Source organism: Arachis duranensis, chromosome 4 (genome assembly GCF_000817695.3).
Source record: "Arachis duranensis cultivar V14167 chromosome 4, aradu.V14167.gnm2.J7QH, whole genome shotgun sequence".
Lineage (NCBI taxonomy): Eukaryota > Viridiplantae > Streptophyta > Magnoliopsida > Fabales > Fabaceae > Arachis > Arachis duranensis.
The window spans coordinates 67,871,835-67,897,247 of NC_029775.3; the positions used below are offsets into that span (position 1 = coordinate 67,871,835).

General features: G+C 35.0%; 1 protein-coding gene across 1 annotated transcript; it reads left to right on the plus strand.

Moving 5' to 3' along the window:
- Nucleotides 1-19,378: 19,378 nt before the first annotated feature.
- On the plus strand, nucleotides 19,379-23,922 carry LOC107484739 (laccase-17-like). The gene is made up of 7 exons (XM_016105275.3): nucleotides 19,379-19,567; nucleotides 19,755-19,906; nucleotides 21,082-21,326; nucleotides 21,460-21,588; nucleotides 21,689-22,177; nucleotides 22,305-22,781; nucleotides 23,546-23,922. The coding sequence occupies exons 1-7, from the start codon at nucleotides 19,442-19,444 to the stop codon at nucleotides 23,674-23,676; spliced, it is 1,749 nt and encodes a 582-aa protein (XP_015960761.1). The 5' UTR covers nucleotides 19,379-19,441; the 3' UTR covers nucleotides 23,677-23,922.
- Nucleotides 23,923-25,413: the final 1,491 nt, after the last annotated feature.

A 25,413-nucleotide genomic window follows, 5' to 3' on the forward strand; every position in this document is an offset into this window, starting at 1 on the left:
GCAATTTCGAAAATTCAAAAGATATGATGAGATTTTGAAAAAGATATTTTAAATTTAAAAAGATAATATGAAGATTTTGAAGAAGATTTGAGAAGAAATTAAAAAGATTTGACAAGAATTCAAAAAGATAGATGAGTTTTGAAAAAGATTTGAAAAGAGATTGAAGAAGAATGAAGAAATATTTTTAGGATTAAGAATTTTTTTGCATTTTGAAGTTGAAAGATCAGAATTTGTAACATGTTTATGCAAAAAATCATAAATTGAAACATGAAAAATGAAAAAAAAAATTGAAGTGAAAACGAAATTACCTCCTCCCCACATTCTTGGCGTTAAACGCCCAAACACTGCATGTTTTGGGCGTTTAACGCCCATTTGTAGCTTCTCCTGGGCGTTTAACGCCTAGCTGTTGCTTCTGGCTGGCGTTAAACGCCAGGACCTCCTTTGTTACTGGGTGTTTTTCTCAATGTCTAAGACGCTATAAATCTGGCGTTCAACGCCCAGAAGATGCTTCTTTCTGGCATTTAACGCCCAGATGGCTATCTCTACTGGCGTTGAACGCCCAGTAGATGCTTCTTTTGGGCATTCAATGCCCAAAATAGCTCTTACTGACTTTTTCGCACCAGTGAGCTTTATTTTGCTGTTTTATCCTCTGAATCCTTCTGTAACTCTGTGAACTCATGCAATTGCCATTTTACCTTGAAGAAAATTAATATGAACCTATAAAAATCAATTAATTGAAAAATAAGCTTTGTTAATGGCTGGGTTGCCTCCAAGCAAGCGCTTCTTTATTGTCTTTAGCTGGACTATTACTGAGCTTTAATCAAGTCTCAGTTTTGAGCAATCTTGCTCAAAATTGCTTTTAAGATAATGTTTGACTCTCTGTTCATTAACAATGAACTTTTTGTTAGAATCATTATCCTGAATCTCTACGTATCCATATGGTGACACACTTGTAATCACATATGGACCTCTCCACCGGGATTTCAATTTTTCGGGGAATAATCTGAGCCTAGAATTAAATAGCAGAACTTTCTGACCTGGCTCAAAGACTCTAGATGACAGTTTCTTGTCATGCCATCTTTTTACTTTATCTTTGTAAATTTTTGCATTTTCGAAAGCATTGAGTCTGAATTCCTCTAGATCATTTAACTGGAGCAATCGTTTTTCTCCAGCTAACTTGGAATCAAGGTTTGGGAATCTGGTTGCCCAGTAGGCCTTATGTTCCAGTTCCACTGGCAAGTGACAGGCTTTTCCATACACAAGCTGGTATGGAGAGGTTCTAATAGGAGTCTTGAATGCTGTTCTGTATACCCACAGAGCATCATCCAAGCTTCTTGCCCAATCCCTTCTACGGTTAATCACAGTCCGTTCTAGGATTCTTTTAAGTTCTCTATTAGAGACTTCAGCTTGCCCATTTGTCTGTGGATGATATGGAGTGGCCACCCTGTGGCTAACTCCATACCGAACCAAAGCAGAGTAAAACTGTTTACTACAGAAATGAGTGCTCCCATCACTGATTAGTACTCTAGGGATACCAAATCTGCTGAAGATGTGTTTCTGGAGAAATTTTAGCACTGTCTTAGTATCATTAGTGGGTGTTGCAATAGCTTCAACCCATTTGGATACATAATCCACTGCCACCAGAATATAAGTGTTTGAGTATGATGGTGGGAAAGGCCCCATGAAGTCAATACCCCATACATCAAACAACTCAATCTCCAAGATCCCTTGTTGAGGCATGGCATAACTGTGAGGCAGATTGCCAGATCTTTGGCAACTATCACAATTAAGTACAAACACTCGGGAGTCTTTATAGAGAGTAGGCCAGTAGAATTCACATTGGAGGATTCTTGTGGCTGTTCGCTCACTTCCAAAATGTCCTCCATACTGTAATCCATGGCAGTGCCAGAGGATCTTCTGTGCTTCTTCTTTAGGCACACATCTACGGATTACTCCGTCCGCACATATCTTGAAGAGATATGGTTCATCCCAAAGATAGTACTTTGCATCCGTGATCAATTTCTTTTATTGCTACCTACTGTACTCTTTAGGTATGAATCTCACTGCCTTGTAGTTTGCAATGTCTGCAAACCATGGCACTTTCTAGATGGCAAAGAGTTGCTCATCCGGAAAGTTTTCATAGATCTCAGTAAGAGGGAGGGATGCCCCTTCTACTGGTTCTATTCGGGACAGGTGATCTGCTACTTGGTTATATGTCCCTTTTCTGTCTCTTATTTCTATATCAAACTCTTGCAGAAGCAACACCCATCTGATGAGTCTGGGTTTTGAATCCTGCTTTGTGAGTAGATATTTAAGAGCAGCATGGTTAGTGTACACAATCACTTTTGATCCTACTAAATAAGATCTGAACTTCTCAATGGTGTAAACCACTGTAAGTAACTCTTTTTCTGTGGTTGTGTAGTTCTTCTGTGCGTCATTTAAAACACGACTGGCATAGTAAATGACGTGCAGAAGCTTGTCATGCCTTTGTCCCAACACTGCACCAATGGCATCGTCACTGGCATCACACATTAGTTCAAATGGTAATGTCCAGTCTGGTGCAGAGATGATTGGTGCTGTGACCAGCTTAGCTTTCAGAGTCTCAAATGCCTGTAGACACTCCTTATCAAAGATAAATGGCATGTCAGCAGCTAGCAGATTACTCAGAGGTTTGGCAATTCTTGACAAATCTTTTATAAACCTCCTATAGAATCCTGCATGCCCCAAAAAGCTTCTGATTTCCTTAACATTGGCAGGTGGTGGTAATTTTTCAATTACCTCTACCTTAGCTTGATCCACCTCTATTCCCTTGTTCAAAATTTTATGCCCAAGGACAATTCCTTCAATCACCATAAAGTGACATTTTTCCCAGTTTAAAACCAGGTTAGTCTCTTGGCACCACTTTAGAACAAGTGCTAGATGGTCAAGACAGGAGCTGAATGAGTCTTCAAATACTGAAAAGTCTTCCATGAAGACTTCCAGAATTTTTTCCACCATATCAGAGAAAATAGAGAGCGTGCACCTTTGAAAGGTTGCAGGTGCATTGCACATACCAAATGGCATCCTTCTGTATGCAAATACTTTGGATGGACATGTGAATGCTGTTTTTTCTTGATTCTGGGGGTCTACTGCAATTTGATTATAACCTGAATATCCATCCAGGAAGCAGTAGTATTCATGACCAGCTAGTCTTTCTAGCATCTGGTCTATGAATGGTAAAGGAAAATGATCCTTTCTGGTAGCTGTATTAAGCCTTCTATAATCAATACATATACGCCACCCTGAAACTGTTCTTGTAGGAACTAGTTCATTTTTTTTATTATGAACCACTGTCATGCCACCCTTCTTAGGGACGACTTGGACAGGGCTTACCCAGGGGCTATCAGAAATAGGATAAATAATCCCAGCCTCTAGTAATTTAGTGACCTCCTTCTGCACCACCTCCTTCATGGCTTGATTCAGCCGCCTCTGTGGTTGAACCACTGGCTTAGTGTCACCCTCCAATAAGATCTTGTGCATGCATCTGGCTGGGCTAATGCCCTTAAGATCACTGATGGACCGCCCAAGAGCTGTCTTATGTGTCCTTAGCACTTGAATTAGTGCTTCCTCTTCCTGTGGCTCTAAGGTAGAGCTTATGATTACAGGAAAGGTATCACCTTCTCCCAGAAATACATATTTCAGAGATTGTGGTAATGGTTTTAGCTTGGGCTTGGGAGGTTTCTCCTCTTCCTGAGGAATTTTTAGAGTTTCTATTATTCTCTCCGGTTCCTCCAGATCATGCTGAGCATCTTTTAAGATATTCTCTAGCTCTGATTCAAGACTCTCAGTCATATTGACCTCTTTTACTAGAGAGTCAATAATATCAATGCTCATGCAGTCATTTGGGGTGTCTGGGTGCTGCATAGCTTTGACAACATTCAACTTAAACTCGTCCTCATTGACTCTCAGAGTTACTTCCCCTTTTTGGACGTCAATGAGGGTTCGTCCAATTGCTAGGAAAGGTCTTCCTAGAATGAGAGTTACATTCTTGTGCTCCTCCATTTCCATCACCACAAAGTCAGTGGGAAAGGCAAATGGCCCAACCTTGACAATTATGTCTTCAATCACGCCTGATGGGTATTTAATGGAGCCATCAGCAAGTTGGAGACATATCCAGGTTGGTTTGACTTCTTCAGTCAAACCAAGCTTTCTGATAGTAGATGCAGGTATTAGGTTGATACTTGTCCCAAGATCACATAAAGCTTGCTTGGTACAAGTACCCTCTAATGTGCATGGTATCGTAAAGCTTCCGGGATCTTTAAGCTTCTCAGGTAAGCTTTTCAGAATGACTGCACTGCATTCTTCAGTGAGGTAAACTTTTTCAGTTTCCCTCCAATCCTTTTTATGACTTAAGATCTCTTTCATGAACTTAGCATAAGAGGGTATTTGCTCAAGTGCCTCTACAAACGGAATCTTTATTTCAAGAGTCCTGAGATAGTCTGCAAAGTGAGCAAATTGCTTATCCTGTTCTGCTTGGCAGAGTTTCTGAGGATAAGGCATTTTGGCTTTGTATTCCTCAACCTTAGTTGCTGTAGGTTTATTGCCTACAGATGTGGGTTGAGAAGCCTTTTTAGAGGGGTTGCTATCAGTATTTGTATGTGTCTAATCTCCTATTGGCGTTTGAATGCCAGGGGTGGAAGCTGGAGTAGCCTTAGATGCCAACTCCTTACCTGTTTCTGGCGTCTGAACGCCAGAACTATGCTTCCTTTGGGCATTTAACACCAATTCCTTGCCTGTTTCTGGCATTGAACGCCAGGACTGAGCATGGGTTGGGCGTTCAACGCCAGCTTTCCACCCCTTTTCAAACTAGAATTATTCCTCTTTGGGCTCTGACTGTCCTTAGAGGGATTTTGGGTAGCAGTTTGTTCATTTCTTAGCTTCCTGCTGCCTTGAAGTGAAGTATTTAATATTTTTCCACTTCTTAATTGAACTGCTTAGCACTCTTCTGTTATTTGTTTTGATAACTATTGTTCTATTTGCTTCAACTGCACTTCCATATTCATATTAGCCATTCTTGTTTCTTGTAATATCTCCTTGAATTCGGCTAACTGTTTTGTTAGAAAATCTAATTGCTGATTGAATTCAGTAGCTTGATCTGCAGGACTGAGTTCAACAGTTACTATTTTAGCCTCTTCGTTAATGGAAGGTTCACTACTTAGGTACAGATGTTGATTTCTGGCAACTGTATCAATAAGCTCTTGAGCTTCTTCTATTGTCTTTCTCATGTGTATAGATCCACCAGCTGAGTGGTCTAGAGAAATTTGAGCTCCTTTTATAAGCCCATAGTAGAAGATGTCTAACTGCACCCATTCTGAAAATATTTCAGAGGGGCATTTTCTTAGCATCTCTCTGTATCTCTCCCAGGCATCATAAAGGGATTCATTATCTCCTTGTTTAAAGCCTTGGATGCTCAGCCTTAGCTGTGTCATCCATTTTGAAGGGAAGTATTGATTCAGGAATTTTTCTGACAGCTATTTTCATGTCTTTATGCTAGCCTTAGATTGGTTATTTTACCACCTCTTAGCTTGGTCTTTTACAGCAAATGGAAACAGTAATAATCTGTAGACATCCTGATCTACTTTTTTATCATGTACTGTGTCAGCAATTTGTAAAAAATGTGCCAAAAACTCTATAGATTCTTCCTGAGGAAGACCAGAATACTGGCAACTTTGCTGCACTATGATAATGAGCTGAGAATTCAACTCAAAACTACTAACTCCAATAGAGGGTATACAGATACTACTCTCGTATGAAGCAGTAGTGGGGTTAGCATATGACCCCAGAGTCCTTCTGGACTATTCATTTTCACTTAGGTCCATGATGGAGAAAGAAATATGAAAATTTTTTTTTTGAAAATTTCAAAATATTTGCTTAAAATAGTTGGAAAATATATTTTTTATTTTTGAATATTATGATGAAAGAGAAAAACACACAAAAGACACAAGACTTAAAATTTTTAGATCTAATGCTCCTTGTTTTTGAAAATTTTGGAAGGAAACACCAAGGAACACCAAACTTAAAAATTTTACGATCAAAACACAAGGAAGACTCAAGAACACTTTGAAGACTCACAATAACAACAAGAACAAAAGATAAAACACCAAACTTAAAATTTTTAGAAAACCACAATAAATTTTTGAAAATTAAAGAAAATTAACAAGAGAACACCAAACTTAAAGTTTGGTACAAGATTTAATCAAAGAAAAATTATTTTTGAAAAAGATTTTAAAAAGAAGATACCCAATTACCAAGAACACAAACCAACGCTCTAGCCAATTGAGCTATAAATGTAACGTGTTTTAAAAAGGTATTTTTAATAAATAAAAATATTTTTTTTAAAAACTAATATTTTGAAAAAAGCATAAGAAAAACATGAAAACACACAGAACAGGAAAAATCAAATATTAAACAAGAACAATTGACCAGAACAATTTGAAGATCAAGGAAAAATAAAGAACATGCAATTCGAAAATTGAAGGATAAAGAATTTTTTTTAAAAAAAAAGGGAATAATAAAAGATGCAATTCTAGTGACTCTAAACCAAAAAGACAAATTTTTCCTAATCTAAGCAACAAGATTCACCGTCAGTTGTTCAAACTCAAACAATCCCCGGTAACAGCGCCAAAAACTTGGTACACGAAATTGCAATCACACTTTTGCAATCCGTATAACTAACCAGCAAGTGCACTGGATCGTCCAAGTAATACCTTACGTGAGTAAGGGTCGAATCCTACGGAGATTGTTGGCTTGAAGCAAACTATGGTTATCTTATTAATATTAGTCAGGATACCAATTATAGTTATTAATTGACTTGCAAATAAATAAGAGAGCATGGATTAAATAATACTTATTATGTAGTAATGGAGAATATGTTGGAGTTTTGGAGATGCTTTGTCTTCTGAATTCCTGTAACATAATGCTTTCTCACTTTCAAACATGCAAAGCTCCTTCCATGGCAAGCTATATGTAGGGCATCACCATTGTCAATGGCTACTTCCCATCCTCTCAGTGAAAATGATCCAAATGCTCTGTCACAGCACGGCTAATCATCTGTCGGTTCTCGATCATGTCGGAATAGGATCCATTGATCCTTTTGCGTCTGTCACTACGCCCAACACTCGCGAGTTTGAAGCTCGTCACAGTCATCAAATCCCTGAATCCTACTCGGAATACCACAGACAAGGTTTAGACTTTCCGGATTCTCAAGGATGCCGCAATGGATTCTAGCTTATACCACGAAGATTCTGATTAAGGAATCTAAGAGATACTCATTCAATCAAATGTAGAACGGAGGTGGTTGTCAGGCACACGTTCATGGGTTGAGAATGGTGATAAGTGTCACGGCTCATCACCTTCTTCATATTGAAGTGCGACTGAACATCTTAGATAGAAACAAGCATGTTTGAATAGAAAACAGAAATAATTGCATTAATTCATCGAGACGCTGTAGAGCTCCTCACCCCCCAACAATGGAGTTTAGAGACTCATGCCGTCAATGAGTACAAAGTTCAGATCTAAAATGTCATGAGATACAAAATAAATCTCTAAAAGTTGTTTAAATACTAAACTAGTAACCTAGGTTTACAGAAAATGAGTAAACTAAGATGGATAGTGCAGAAATCCATTTTTGGGGCCCACTTGGTGTGTGCTGGGGCTGAGACTTAAGCCTCTCACGTGTCTGGGCTGTTTTTGGAGTTAAACGTCAGGTTGTAACCTATTTCTGGCGTTTAACTCCAACTTGCAACCTGTTTCTGGCGTTCAATGCCATAATGCAACATGGAACTGGCGTTAAATGCCAGTTTACGTTGTTTATCTTCGAGCAAAATATGGACTATTATATATTGCTGGAACGCCCTGGATGTCTACTTTCCAACCCAATTAAGATCACGCCAACGGGACTCCTATAGCTCAAAAAAATCCATTCCAAGTACAGGGAGGTTAGAATCCAACAGCATCAGTAGTCCTTTTTCATCCTAAATCAGATTTTTGCTCAGCTCCCTCAATTTCAGCCAGAAAATACCTGAAATCATAGAAAAACACACAAACTCATAGTAAAGTCTAGAAATATGAATTTTCCCTAAAAACTAATAAAAATATACTAAAAACTAACTAGAATACACTAAAATCTATATGAAAGTACCCCCAAAAAGCGTATAAAATATCCGCTTATCAAGCGCTTATTGGGAGGCAACCCAATTTTATTTATTTATCTATGTTAGTTTATGTTATTTTTAGGATGACGATCATGTGGAGTCACAAAAATAACTGCAAAAATTAAAGCAAAATCAAAAATAGCATCAAAAATAGCACACCCTGGATGACAAGTTTACTAGCGTATAAACTCCAGTAAGGATACCAAAATGGGCGTTTAACGCCCAGCCTGGCACCATTCTGGGTGTTAAATGCCAGAACTGGCCGGCAGACTGGCGTTTAAACGCCAGTAAAGAAAGGAAAATGAGCGTTTAAACACCCAGCCTGGCACCATTCTGGGCGTTAAACGCCAGAACTGGCAGGCAGACTGGCGTTTAAACACTAGAAAAGGGCAGCAGATTGGTGTTTAAATGCCAAAAATACCACACAGAGGACGTTTGAATGCCAGAAAGGTGCATGGATGAGAAATCCTTGACACTTCAGGATCTGTAGACCCCACAGGATCCCCACCTACCCCACCTCACTCTCCCTCCTCTTCACACCCCTCTTCCCCATAACCCATTCGCCACACACCTCCATCTCCTCCTTTTCTTCTTCTTCTAATTATTCTTTCTTCCTTTGCTCGAGGACGAGCAAACCTTTTAAGTTTGGTGTTGGAAAAAGCTTTGCTTTTTGTTTTTAATAACCATTAATGGCACCTAAGGTCAGAGAAACCTCTAGAAAGAGAAAAGGGAAGGCAATTGCTTACAACTCCGAGTCATGGGAGATAGAGAGATTCATCTCAAAAGTCCATCACTAGAAAGAGGATGGAGCAAACAAGAGAGCCCTCTCATGGACCTCAAAAAGAGCATGAGAAAGTCCCTCATAAAAAAAATCTCTGAGATGCCTCAAGGGATGCACTTCCCTCCACACAACTATTGGGAGCAACTAAGGATAGGAGCACCAAAAGCACTCCATTATCCTCCATAAAATCAGAGAGGACCAAAAAGCTATGAGGGAGGAGCAACAAAGGCAAGAAAGAGATATTGAGGAGCTCAAGCACTCCATAGGATCTACAAGAGGAAGAACTAGCCGCCATACTGAGGTGGACCCGTTCTTTAATTTCCTTGCTCTTATCTTTCTGTTTTTCGGTTTCCTATGATTTATGTTTGTCTATGTTTGTGTCTTTATTACATGATCATTAGTGTCTAGTGTCTATGCCTTGAAGCTATGAATGTCTCATAAATCCTTCACCTTTCTTAAATGAAAAATGTTTCTAATTACAAAAGAACAAGAAGTACTGAATTTCGAATTCTATCTTGAAATGAGTTTAATTATTTTGATGTGGTGGCAATACTTTTTGTTTTCTGAATGAATGCTTGAACAGTGCATATTTTTTATAGTGAAGTTTATGAATGTTAAAATTATTGGCTCTTGAAAGAATGATGAACAAAGAGAAATGTTATTGATAATCTAAAAAATCATAAAATTGATTCTTAAAGCAAGAAAAAGCAGTGAAAAGGAAAAAGCTTGCGGGAAAAAATGGCGAAAAAATAAAGAAATAAAGAAAGAAAAAGAAAAAAGCAAGCAGAAAAAGTCAATAGCCATTTAAACCAAAAGGCAAGGGTAAAAAGGATCCAAGGCTTTGAGCATTAATGGATAGGAGCGCCCAAGGGAATAAAATTATGGCCTAAGTAGCTAAATCAAGCTGTCCCTAACCATGTGCTTGTGTCATGAAGGTCCAAGTGAAAAGCTTGAGACTGAGTGGTTAAAGTCATGATCCAAAGCAAAAGAGTGTGCTTAAGAACTCTGGACACCTCTAACTGAGGACTCTAGCAAAGCTGAGTCATAATCTGAAAAGGTTCATCCAGTCATGTGTCTGTGGCATTTATGTATCCGATGGTAATACTGGAAAACAATATGCTTAGGGTCACGGCCAAGACTCATAAGTAGCTGTGTTCAAGAATCATCATACTGAACTAGGAGAATCAATAACACTATCTGAATTTTGAGTTCCTATAGATGCCAATCATTCTAAACTTCAAAGGATAAAGTGAGATGCCAAAACTGTTCAGAAGCAAAAAGCTACTAGTCCCGCTCATCTAAGTAAAACTAAGCTTCATTGATGTTTTGGAATTTATTGTAAATTCTCTTCATCGAAGTGGCTTTTCTGGAGCTACAGAGGCCCAAATGGAGCGCTCTCAATTGCGTTGGAAAGTAGACATCTTGCGCTTTCCAGCAATGTATAATAGTCTATACTTTGCTCGAGATTTGATGGCCTAAACTGGCGTCCAAATGCCAGTTAGAGACCCTTTTTTACACCAGAACGGGCACCAAAACTGGAGTTAAACGCCCAAACTGGCACCAAAGCTGGCGTTTAACTCCAAGAATGGCATATGCACGTGAAAGCTTCAAAGCTTAGCCCAAGCACGCACCAAGTGGGCCCCAGAAGTGGATTTCTGCACTTAGTTACTTATTTTCTGTAAACCTAGGTTACTAGTTGAGTATAAAAACTACTTTTAGAGATTTATTTTGTACCTTACGACATTTTTACATTCCTTATTGTATCTCTGACAGCATGAGTCTCTAAACCCCATGGTTGGGGGTGAGGAGCTCTGCTGTGTCTCAATGAATTAATGCAATTACTACTGTTTTCCATTCAATTACGCTTGTCTCTATTCTTAGATATTCACTCGTACTTCAACATTATGAATGTGATGATTCGTGACGCTCATCATCATTCTCAATTCCATGAACACGTGCTTGACAACCACTTCCATTATATCTGAGCTCAATGTAGTCATTGGGCGACATCTTAAGTGTGTATCTCTTGGACTCTTGATTCACGAGCTGATTGCTAATGAGCGGATAATTTATACACTTTTTGGCATTGTTTTTAGGTAGTTTTTAATAGGATCCAGCTACTTATAGGGATGTTTTTATTAGTTTTTATGCAAAATTCACATTTCTAGACTTTACTATGATTTTGTGTGTTTTTCTGTGATTTCAGGTATTTTCTGGATGAAATTGAGAGACCTGAGCAAAAATCTGATAGGAGGCTGAAAAAGGACTACAGATACTATTGGATTCTGACCTCCCTGCACTCAAAATGGATTTTCTGGAGCTAGAGAACTCCAAATAGTATGCTCTTAATTGCGTTGGAAAGTAGACATCTACGGCTTTTCAAAAATATATAATAGTTCATACTTTATTTGAGTTTAGATGACACAAACTGGCGTTCAACGCCAGTTCCATGCTGCATTCTGGAGTAAAACGCCAGAAACACGTCACAAACCAGAGTTAAACGCCAATTACACATTACAACTTGGCGTTTAACTCCAAGAGAAGCCTCTGCACGTGTAAAGCTCAAGCTCAGCCCAAGCACATATCAAGTGGGCCCGGAAGTAGATTTCTGCATCATTTACTTATTTCTGTAAACCCTAATAACTAGTCTAGTATAAATATGACATTTTACTATTGTATTAGACATCTTTGGATTATCTTTTGATCCTTTGATCATGTTTTGGAGGCTGGCCTCTCGGCCATGCCTGGACCATTATCACTTATGTATTTTTAACGGTGAAGTTTCTACACACCATAGATTAAGGTGTGGAGCTCTGCTGTACCTCGAGTATTAATGAAAAGTACTATTGTTCTTCTATTCAATTCACGCTTATTCTTATTCTAAGATATCTATTCCCACCCAAGAACCTGATGAATGTGATGATTATGTGATGCTCATCACCATTCTCACTTATGAACGTGTGCCTGACAACCACTTTCGTTCTACATGAAAATAAGCTTGAATGAATGTCTCTTGGATTCCTTAATCAGAATCTTCATAGTATAAGCTAGAATCCATTGGCAGCATTTTTGAGAATCCGGAAAGTCTAAACCTTGTCTGTGGTATTCCGAGTAGGATTCAGGGATTGAATGACTGTGACGAGCTTCAAACTCGCAACTATAGGGCGTGGTGACAACGCAAAAGGATAGCAAATCCTATTTTTACATGATCGAGAACCGACAGATGATTAGCCGTACGGGGACAGCACACCTGGATCATTTTCACTAAGAGGACGGATGGTAGCCATTGACAACGGTGATCCCCCAACATACAGCTTGCCATGGAAAGGAGTAAGAATGATTGGATGAAAGCAGTAGGAAAGCAGAGATTCAGAAGGAACACAGTATCTTCGTGCGCTTATCTGAAATTCCTACCAATGAATTACATAAGTATCTCTATCTCTATTTTATGCTTTATTTATCTTTATATTCGAAAACCAATATAACCATTAGAATCCGCCTGACTGAGATTTACAAGATGACCATAGCTTGCTTCATACCAACAATCTCTGTAGGATCGACCCTTACTCACGGAAGGTTTATAACTTGGACGACCCAGTGCACTTGCTGGTTAGTTGTGCGAAGTTGTGAAGAATGTGTGTGAACCATAGTATTGTGCACCAAGTTTTTGGAGCCATTGCTAGGAATTGTTCGAGTTGTGAAAAGTATGAGTCACAATTTTGCCTATCAATTGCCTCTTCTGACAACAGAGCATTCAATTCCGTGAGATCAGAATCTTAGTGGTAGAGGCTAGAATCAATTGGCAGCATTCCTGAGATCCGAAAAGTCTAAACCTTGTCTGTGGTATTCCAAGTAGGATTTGGGAAGGGATGACTGTGACGAGCTTCAAACTCACGACTGTTGGGCGCAGTGACAGTGTGCAAAAGGATCAATGGATCTTATTCCAACACAAGTGAGAACCGACAGATGATTAGCCCTGCGGTGAGAACCGTAGTCAGACAATTTTCACTGAGAGGACGGATGGTAGCCATTGACAATGGTAATCCACCAACATAAAGCCTGCCATAGAAAGAGCCATGTGCGTTTGGAGAAGAAGACAGTAGGAAAGCAGCGATTCAGAAGATAAAGCATCTCCGGAACCTCAACCTATTCCTCACCACTGAATCACAAGTATCTTTCAATTAATGCTCTTTTATTTTTTATAAGCAAAACTTTTGTTATTATTAATTCCCTAACTAAGATTTACAAGATAACCATAGATTGCTTCAAGCCGACAATCTCCGTGGGATCGACCCTTACTCATGTAAGGTATTACTTGGACGACCCAGTGCACTTGCTGGTTAGTTGAGCGGAGTTGTGGAAAGTGTGATCACAATTCTGTGCACCAACTACATTGCACCTTGTAGCTGAACCAGGATACATCTGGTGTTATTTCTTCTCCCTTTCTACTTTTCTGTTTCTGTTACTCAGGAGACAAAAATGAAAATGTCTCTCAGCTGACCACGAGACAAAAGTGAAAATATCTCCTAATTCTCCTTGAGAAAGAAAAAGTAATATTCAACAGAAATAGTAGCTAAGATTCAACCCCCCTTCTCTTAGCCACTGATAACCATCATTGTTGTTTGCTTTGCCTCAAGGATCAATGTCTTACTTGGTTAGAAAATTCATAATAGTTCTCTAAGTTCCTATACTTCAAGAACCAATATTTTTAACTTCAATATCAAATATGAACTATTCAATTCATACATTCAGAATTATAGATAATACCACCACATCAAAGTAATCAAAATACTCATAATATATAACTTAAGTCTCATGCATTTTACTACTTCTTTTCTTTTTCTTTTGGTGCTTTCAAACTTAGTGAGCAATACATGAGACATTTTCAAAATAAACATCAAATAATAAAATAAATAACTAAATTATAAAGTAATAAAAGACTCTAATGATCATGCAAAGACTCAAACAAGTAAATGACAAGATACAAGATAAAAGTACTAAAAAATAGGAAATAGATAGAGCAAAAGATAATGAAACTCAACCACCTCAATCATGACGGTTGCTACTCCTTCCTGAAAATCCTCTCTGAAGATGATCCATCTCCCTTTAGTGCCATTGATGATAATATAAATAGAGAGCTTGCTCTGCAACACCAAACTAAAAAGTTTGATTATCTCCAAGCAAAAAAAACTTAGCGCTAAACGCCAGCTTGGCATCTAGTGCCTTTGGTAGGGTGCAAAATGCCAGAAATTATGCCCTAGCTGGGCGTTAAACGCCCACCTAGCGTTTAACACCAGCCTCTGCTTCCTCTTTGTGGCGTTAAACGCCAGCTCTCCTAGTGCCAAAACACTGCTTGCTCTAAGGTATTCTGCCCTTTCTTCTGAGTTTTTCTATCCCTGTTCTAAGCACTGTGCATTATCACAAACAAGATTAAACCTAGGAAAACTTATGAAAATCAATGAAAAATAAGAATTGAAAATCAAACTGAAATAAAACTAAAGGATACTCATGGTTGGGTTACCTCCCAACAAGCTTTTTTTTAACGTCATTAGCTTGACACTTGATTGTTGAATTTTTTTGTCTTCTTCCAGTTGGTTAAAAGAAATGACTCCAAGGGAGAAGAGAAGAAGATTAGTGCCCTCGGATTTGAATTCCTCCTAACAAGCTTTGTTTTGTTGTTATCGACTTGATTCACAGTGCTTGTTGGGGTAAGGGTTGTATTACTTTTTGTTGACCTTCTTTCTTTCATGGATGTGGTCTTTTGTTCTTGGTCACAATCCCCTTTTCAGTACTTTTCTTGATTATCTTCACCACTTTGAATTCAGAACTTGGGTTTTGTGTGATGGGTGAAGTGTACCCTTCATCAAGAACCTCTTGAATTGGTGGTTTAATGAACTCACCCTCTATATGTAGCTCTCTTATTCACTAGAGGATGGACTCCTTTGAATGATTTTCTCACATTTTTTTGTAGAAATTTGCATTGCTTCTCTTGTGAGGGAGTTTGTTTGTTCCTCTCCCCAATACTTGGTAATCAACTCCACATCTCTTTCTATATTTTTGACACTCATTTTTATATCTTGTATGCAATTTTGAGTAATATTCCTTAATTCTTCTATGGCAAGCTCAAGAATTGATGATCCTTGACATGAATAAGGAGATGATGATTTTTGATATGGATAAAAAAATGAGGGTCCTTAATATAAATAGAGAGATGGTGATTCTTGATATGCATAAGGAGATGATGGTTCTTGATATATGGAATATGGAGTACGGTAGTTTTCTTGGCCTTGCCAACCAAAATCAGGGTAGTTCCACCATCCACAATAATATGAATCACTCCTTAGCTATGAGTAGTAACCCATGTGATCCCTCTCTATTATTTTTCCTCAACACAAAAGACCAAACAAAATTAAGTGCCCATGTGGTAAACAAAAAAGTAAAGAAGAAAGAATTTTTTTTAAGCAATAAAAAAATTTGAAAACTAAACAAAAAAAGTAACTAGAAATTTTAAAAAATTAAAAAAAATTACTAGGGGACACCAAAATTAAAAGGGAAACTTAAAAGGGAAAAATAAAATTAACACAAATCAAAAACAAAAAACGTCTAATCTAAGCAATCAAACAACTAATAGTTATCAATCACAGTCAATCCCTGACAATAGCGCTAAAAACTTGATGCAGATTTTGAGAATAATATCCACAACTAAATCGGCAAGTGCATCGGGTCGTCCAAGTAATACCTCAATTGAATGAGGGTCGATTGCACGAGAATTGATGGACTGAGCAATAATGGTTGAATGATTAGCTTAGTTAGACAGGCTGAAAAAGTTGTTTGGTGGTTTAAAATTGCATAAAGCAGTAAATCAGAAAGTAAAAAAGCAAATAAGAGGTTTGGTGTGAAAACAGTGAGAGAAAACAGTTAAAGTATCGGAGATGTTTACTTTTTCGGATTAAGTTTTCTTACTAACTATTTTAACAATGCAAGATTCATTCCATGGCAAACTGTAAATGACTAAATCCTAATGTCTTAGTGATTTAGTCTCATTTAACCTTCATTAACCACCACCGTTGCAGTCACTTAATTCTGATTAGAGGGTTAAAGTCAAGACTAGTTTATGACCATAAAAACCCTAATTATCCAAAGATAATAGGATTATATGTCACATATCCCAATTAGTTCCTGTAATTAGCAATTTAGGAGGAATTTACTTCCAAACTGTTGTTCAAGCGAGATAACTCTTTCAATAATCACAAGAACGCATATAGAAAAAGGGTCATACTTTCGTTCCACCCAAATTCATAAAATAAAGAACGAAAGTAATCCTTGAAACTGAATCAATACATTAATTAAAATAGAAAAGCAATAGTCTTAATCCATAGAAGATAAACAGAGCTCCTAATCTTAACAATGGAGGTTTAGTTGCTCATGGAGAAAATAAACCCTAGTAGAAAAAGGTATGAACGTGCGGAAGAGGAGAGGATCCCCTCCGGGAGAGGTTGCCCTAAGGGTTGAATCCTTTCCCTTTTATAACTAATACTAATTTGATTTGAAACTAAAATAAAATATTAAATTCTAAATCTAAAAGATTTTGTTTGTAAATAAAAATAACTAAAATGAGATAAAAGATAACAATCAAAAGTTAAATCACACTAAAGATGCTCTTTTGGGTGAGGTTGACCTGTATTCTGGCGTTTAGCTGGCGTTCAGCGCCAGAAAATGGGTAGTGAGTTCAATCTTCTTGAGTGCTAAACGCCAACAGAAAAGTATGGACTATTATATATCGTTGGAAAGCCTGGAAGTTGGCTTTCCAACGCCTTTAAAACCGCATCAATTAGACCTCTGTAATTCAAGTTATGCTCGTTGGAATGCAAAGATCAGAGGTCAGGGCTGACAGCATCCGCTTTCTTCTTTTATTTTTGCACAAAATTCTGTCAAATTCGCCCGAATTTCACCTGAAATAATAAAAATATCAAAATAATTTAAAGTAATATCCAAAGAAGATTTTAACACTAAAATATAACAAAATTTATTAAATTATATCTAAAAATGACTAAAAAAAAGGAAATATAAGTACAAAATGTTCACGCATCAATTTTTTATAAGGCAATTTATATGTGATAATTCAATGAATAAAATGATAGAGTAGTGATATAAAGGTTTTTTTTTTTTACATGATCCCAAAATTCCAATGAAAAGTGAATTTAGTTAGAACATGCGCATATTATTCAATCTTTTTCCAATAAAACAATAATCTTAAAACACTAAAGAAATGGAAGAAATTAAACTTTTGCAATAGTAGCTAACATGAATTAGTTGCGGCTACTCTGTCGTGGCTTAAAAAGGTAATACTTTTCAGTTTTGGTGGCTACTCCAATGAAGATTTAATGATTGTCATCATATAAAGATATATCATTTTGACCATTAGATGATAGATTATAAGGTTTGATTTCATTTGAAATAAAAGTGTTATCTTTATTTAAAGTATTGCAAACTAAATAAATTACACTTTTTAAATAAGGATCATCATGAAAAGATATTTTTAGTATTTTCATAGGATTAGTTGCCTTCAGTTTTCCACCATGAGGAAACTTTTATCCACTGTTTTTGTTAGCTTGGAGACATTATTTGAGATGTTGATTTGATGTACCATGTAACGAACACAATCCTTAATTCAGAGAAAGGTTGCCTGATAAAGACAAGAGTTAATACCACTTTAATTATGTAGCTCCTTTTGGATGGTGTTTGACATACACATGGAGTAAAGCTTAGATAATTTACTTTTTGAAATTGTAATTATGTTTTATTTTAATTCCCAAATTTTTAAGATGTCAATTTAATTAATGTTTAAAGTTATATTTTATAGGTCATTTTAGTCCTTCGTTCCAAATGATATCATTTCGGTCATTTTACTCTGTGAAATAATTCAACAAAATTAATTAAAATTTAAAAACTAAATTGATCATTTTAATTTTAAAATTACAGAAATTAAAGTGACATGCACTTATAATTTTAAAGAAGTAAATGGAATATTGTTTACGCATTTCATTGAAAAAGAATTGTCTTTATTCAGGTTTAGTTTCCTTATTATGCGTGCATGCCTTTGTCTTGTTGCTCATGACAATGCAATAAAATGGGGCAATAACAGCTCCACTACAGTGACTACATGATAGAAACCTTCATCAATATTGCTTCGGCTCCAAGAACATCGGTTGAGAGAGAGTAACATCTGACCAAAAACTCTTAAGGAGCCTTCATTCTTTAATTTATGAGAAAGTATAAAACATTAAGTTTTAATTAGTTAGAGTTTAATTTTATAATTTCGGATTTAGAATTAACCATCTATGATTTAGTATCTAGATTTAAGATAAATAAAATAATTTTAAAAAATTGACTAATGTAAAATGAAAAAAGTTGATTTTCTACTATTACAGTAATGTTAGAAAAAAAATCAAACTTACTTCATTTAATATTTATTAATTATAACGATAATTAATAAATAATAAATAAGATAAATTTTAGTTATTTTGACTGATTTTTTTTATCTTCCAAATATTATTTCTATTCTTATTAATAATTTAATTTGATATCAAGCGAACTTAAGGTTGGATTATGGTATTAAATTAAAGGGCCCAATGAAATTATCATTTGATGGATTCAAGATAGAGAGCAATTGCCTGAAAAGATATAGAGGAGTCGGGAATAATTCTATGATAAAATGAAAATCTACGTAACCTGGCCTTTTATTGACCTTGTATACTAGTTTATTACTTTATTTTTAATTGTGAAAGATGGTTGGTGAAAATTATAAAGAATATAATCTCACATTGTAAATACTTAAAGAATCTTAAAATATACTTTAGTTTTAATAATATTTTAAATATTGAGCATATATACTTAAAACCTAGCTATCTGAATTTTTGTTAAAAAAGTAACACAAATGAGCTTTTTACTTTTCAATAACCTTTCCTTTGATATGATGGATTTTACTTATTTCACTTTTACTAGCTATCTATCACAATAAATTGACAAACGTGTTCAATTCCTTTTACTAGATCAGAGAACTCCAATCTTTTCCGGATGTCAATTTTCATGCACATAAAATAAAAAGTGCGTTAAATCCACTCTTGAATCTTGCAAAATTAAAGTTTGACTTGTGGAAGAAGGAGGTCAATGAGTCAAGCGTAAATAATTGATTGTCTTGGACACCACTCTTGAGTTGTTCTAACAACTGATCTCACACAAAATAATATAAAAAAAGAAAGCACCTGAAGAAGCTCTTGTATGTATATGGTTAAGCTTCTCTTGGAAATATATAGTAGATAATTATTGCACCAACCACATTGTATCATTCCTCTATAAATTTGCCAACTAATGAGTTCAGTTTCATCAACACTTCAAAGTTCAAACTCTAATAGTGTTCATAAACATCACACACTCTCTCTTTCTCTCTCTAGAATTGGAAAAAAAAATGGGAGCTACTCTTCCTCTTCATCAATCATGTACATTATTCCCATCATTATTGTTGCTTTTCATCTCTTTGATTATCATCCCTCAGCTTGCACTAGGGGGCACTACAAGGCACTACCATTTCGATGTATGTCTCAAAATCTTAGATGAACTTATTTTAAAACTCTACCTTAGGTTAAAAAATTTATCATTTCCATTATTATTTATTTAACAATAAAAAATATTAGGTATACACTAAAATAGTTGATTTTAGTACATACTAGCACGATTATTTTAGAATAATCCTTTGTAATGGTTTGGATTCTATGGTGTAGATAAAGTACGAAAATGTGACAAGGCTATGCCATACGAAGAGTATGGTTACAGTGAATGGTCAGTTTCCTGGACCACGCATTGTTGCAAGGGAGGGTGATCGTCTTCTTATCAAAGTTGTCAACCATGTTCAGAACAACATCACCATCCATTGGTAAAATTAATTTATGCTTTAAGAGGCTTTATATTAACACAAAGTATTTATACAAGAAAAACCCACTAGTTATTAAAAACAGACCACAATAAACCAAAGTGAATGTTGTTATAAGTGTCCTTTTATTAATATATTTCTTATAGAAGAAATAGAGTTAAATCCCCCGCCCCCTCTATTTATTAAAACTTATTTTTAGAAAATAATTTTTTAAACGTTATAGCATTTGTATATATTTAGTAAATCATACTAAAAATAATTTTTAATAAGTACAAATAACAATAATTATGTTTAATAAAATAATTTTTAAAATTTAAAAAGATTATCACGAATATAAGAGTAAATTTGATTATTTATTATATATGAGATTATATTATTTTTTTAAATTTTAGTAAAAACTAATTATTTTAAAAAATTCTCTCTTAAATATTTTTAAAAATACCTTTAATTTTTAAAAACTACAAGTAATAAAAACAAATAAATTTTTTATTTACTAAAAAATACAAACACCTCTTAAAAAAATTTTATAAAACCAAGCTTTATGTCAACATGATCTCCAATTGTCTAAGCCATATAAGGATGATTAGAGTATTATTATTTTGCTTTATCATGTTTGTCAAAAGGAGCTTAATCTATCCTTAATTAGTAGCTGTGATAAATCTCTATTTCGGCCTTTTGACAACTTTTGAGTTTTATAAATTCCTTTTCTCACTAATTTTAATTACACTTGAAGTTTTTAACCATGAAAATCATGAGACAAAATAGTTTTGTTTAGGACTTAAAAATGACTTAAAGAATTTTCACTTAACAAGTTAGTTCTTTGAATGTTCAAAATAAATTGGACATCTTGTTATTCCTTTATTTCTTTTATCTAGAAAAAAGTATAACTTGCCACTTTTTCCCTCAAATAGTAAGAAACGAACTTGTCATTTTAAATCTCCATGACTTACTTTGAATTTTGACACCCATAAACTACTAACCCTTAATGTTTGGTAACCAAATAAATTTAGTCAAAATCAATTAGAACTTATTTTATTTTACAGCAATTAATAAATATTAAATAAAAAAAACTTTTAGCTTTATTTTTGTCATCCTATCATTACCGTAACCCAAAATAGTAAACAAAATTAGAGATGAGATTAATGACAAAACACCTGGTACGGTTTTGTTGCAAATAGGCATGGAATTCGACAACTTCGATCAGGGTGGGCTGATGGGCCAGCATATGTTACACAATGCCCCATTCAAACAGGGCAAAGTTATGTCTACAATTTCACAATTGTGGGTCAAAGAGGCACTCTCTTTTGGCATGCTCACATTTCATGGCTGAGATCAACTGTTTATGGTCCTCTCATTATTCTTCCAAAGCATGGTGTTCCATATCCTTTCACCAAACCGAACAAGGAAGTTCCCATCATTTTTGGTATGTAATAATTAATTAGAGGATCAACAAAAAACACCCTTCTTGTGTATGTCCTTATTAATTTGGTGATCTACGACATACATTCACTATTTAATTAGTAGTAACAACTCTGATAAATTTAAAAAATTTTCAGGAGAATGGTTTAATGCAGATCCTGAAGTAGTGATAGCACAGGCATTACAAACAGGTGGAGGTCCAAATGTATCTGATGCTTATACTATCAATGGACTTCCAGGGCCATTGTATAACTGCTCTGCTAAAGGTACCAAGTTCCAAACACATGTCACACAAAACAATTTTTCATATTCAATACTTGTTTAAAATTGCAAATAAATGACAAAATTGGAGTGTTTTATTTGCAGATACATTCAAGTTAAGGGTGAAGACAGGGAAAACCTACCTGCTCCGTTTGATTAACGCTGCACTCAACGACGAACTCTTCTTTAGCATCGCAGACCACACCCTCACAGTTGTTGACGTAGATGCAATTTATGTGAAACCATTTGAAACAAACACTGTTCTCATCGCACCAGGCCAAACTACAAACCTTCTTCTCAAAACAAAACCCCACTATCCTAACGCTACATTCTTCATGAGTGCTAGACCATATGCAACTGGCCAAGGAACCTTCGACAATTCAACCGTTTCCGGAATCTTGGAATACCAGGTCCCACCGAATATTCTTCTCCATTCAACAAAGATTCCCCTCATTAAACCCACTCTCCCTGCCCTCAACGACACTTCTTTCGCAACAAAATTTACCAACAAACTTCGCAGCCTTGCGAGCCCTCAGTTCCCGGCTAACGTTCCCCAGAATGTCGATCGACACTTCTTCTTCACAGTCGGCCTCGGTAATGTTACAATATATTTAAAATATTATATATTAAAAAATCTTATTTTATTAGGTGGAAATGGTTAGATTAATCAAACGACACGATTGTTTATTTATATAATGTGGTCCTAAATATATTTGAACAGGTACAAGTCCTTGCGACCATAACCAAACTTGTCAAGGGCCCAACGGAACCAAGTTCGCTGCATCGGTGAACAATGTGTCGTTCACGCTCCCAGTAACTACCTCTCTTCTTCAAGCCCACCATTCTGGTCTATCAATTGGTGTATATTCGTCTAACTTTCCCGTTAGTCCCTTGATCCCATTCAACTACACTGGAACTCCACCCAACAACACTATGGTTAACAATGGAACCAAGTTAGCGGTTCTTCCATTCAACACGAGTGTGGAGCTTGTATTGCAGGACACTAGCATTCTTGGTGCTGAAAGCCACCCTCTGCATTTGCATGGTTTCAATTTCTTTGTTGTTGGACAAGGATTTGGTAACTTCGATCCGAATAAGGACCCTTCGAAATTCAATCTTGTTGATCCAGTTGAAAGGAACACCGTAGGAGTCCCTTCTGGTGGATGGGTGGCTATTCGGTTCTTAGCAGATAACCCTGGTAAGTTTAAACAACATTATTCTACACCGGATTATTCGGTTCATAGCTATGATAAGTTGATGAAAACCATTTTATTTATTACGCTTGAATCGAGGTATTTCAACAAATATTAGAGGCTAATATTTTTTAGGAAAAGTATAGGTAACAAACAAGATTTTTGAACAATGTGTAAACAATGTGAATTAATAAGGTTAAAAGAGTAAATTTGATTAGTAGCATTAAATTAGGGTGTAGTGTATTTTCATTTGATTGGTGGTTGTTCATGTTGTTCAAAATTTTCATTGTTCCCCTAGCACTCCCCTATTTTTTATTAATATTAATTAATATTTTATGTGAATATTTTATTATTATATTATTAAAATTAAAAATTAAAAATTTAGAGTCTAAAATTAAATACTTAAAATCTAAGCAGCAATAATTATACATAAAATTAAAAAATAATAAGAGTTAATATTTTAATTAATATTAACCAATACTTTATTTTTATAGTATTAGAATTTATAATTTAAATTTAAAATTTAATTAAAAATATTTGTATTGATTAAATATTATTTAAAAATAATAAATTTTATTAGTTAAATAACATTGCTCATAAAAATGCCTTTAGTTGAATATTAACAAAAGAATAACAAATTTTATTGATGATATGGCATTCTCCTTGCGATGCAATTGCAAAGTGCATATACATTACCGTCAAAGTGTCAATTACGTGACTCATATATCTAATATATTTATATGAGATATATTAATTATTACGTGTGCAGGAGTATGGTTCATGCATTGTCACCTTGAGGTTCACACAAGCTGGGGTCTAAAGATGGCCTGGGTTGTGTTGGATGGAGAACTAGCGCAACAGAAGCTGCTTCCACCACCTGCTGATCTTCCAAAGTGCTGAAACATTCAATGGGATCGGAATTCTAGTTAAATTTATTTTACCTTTTTTTGGATTCTTTTCTATTTTCTCTTTCTTTGTATTGTTTCTCTTATTTATTTCCCTCTTTTTCAATGGCCCATTTTGGCATTCTTCATGGGTTCACAGGTTGTCAGTTTGTTATTACTAGTTCAATTTTTTTCATTGCCGGGATGAGTTGAATTGATATAGAAAATGTAATGGTGCGTCTATAATACATCTTTGTCTTCAAAGCTGTAATGCTCCTTATTTCCAATGAATTATTAATTTTAATAATCTAAGAACTAGATCTTTTTGGGAATTAATAATTATTAATTTTGTATTTTTTAAAATTAAAAATTTAAATAATTATTAATTAATGATAATTAATTAATATAAAATATAATTAAAAATATTTATTGATTTGTTATTGATTAAACTCTTGTAGGTTATTTACTGAAATTTTTTTTATTATTTATTTATCTTAACCAAAACTATACAAAAGTTCATTTTATTGGATTATAACTAATTTTGCTAAAACCTAGTCAGATCAATGCGGGCGATTATGCTCTATTCTGGTTCTAATATTAGGTGTTTGCTACGGTACAATAATAAATTTATACATACCGATATATTAAAAATATGGACAAGTAGTAATAAATTACGTGAAATTTATTTTTCACATCAGTATTTATTTTTTTAAATATATATTATATCACAATTTTTACTAATACACCCTTTTTAACTAAATAAAAATAAAAATATTTTTTTAATTTAATTTTATAAAAATTTTTAAACATTTTTACTTTATTTGATTAGACAAAATACCTTTTTAGATTAATCAAATTTTAAAATTCAATTAATCCTAAATTTATAATTTCAAATAATTTAAACAACAAAACAAAAATATATTAAAAAAACAAAAATCAATCGTTTTTCATCTTTTCCAATTTTCCTAATTATTCGTGGATCCGTTTTTTCTTCACACCATCCAAAGAAGCCACAGAAATTGGCTTTTTCTTCACAAAAACACCATGTCCGTTAGCTTTCTTAGTGGATCCGCTATCCATCAACGACACCACAAAACAACACTTCTCTCCGGTTATTCTCTCTGGTTCGTTTGGTGAAACAAACCAAAGAAGAACACAAATTACCCAATCTTTTTTAAAATAAAATCAATCAATCAATCCGAATTTTAAAAAAAATGGATTTTGAAAGGAATCCATTTGACCGATACGCTCAAAATCATAACCCAACCCAACATCTGAATCGGACCAAAACAAACGAGGTCAACGCTTAGGACAAAAAAGAGTTCGAAAACACAGAGAAAACATAACCAAGATTGAAGGAGGAGCCAGCTATAAATAATGCAAGAGAAGCGTGAGAATCTTATCAGCCGTGATAGGAAAAAAAGTAACTTTAATGGAGAGAAAAAATTTTATGGCCGCACAATCGGAATTGATGACAGTGATGAGGCGCAGATCAAAGGATGCGAATAGGGAAGATAAGGTTGTTAGGAGTTGAGAGCAGAGAAGAGAAAAAGGAAGACAAGGATCCGAATAATTAGGGGATTGGAGAAGATGGAGAACCATTGATTTTTGTTTTTTTTTAATATGTTTTTGTTTTGTTATTTAAATTATTTGAAATTATAAAATTATGATTAATTAAATTCTAAAATTTGATTAAATTAAAATGTTATTTTTGTTTAATCAAATAAAGTAAGGATGTTTAAGATTTTTTATA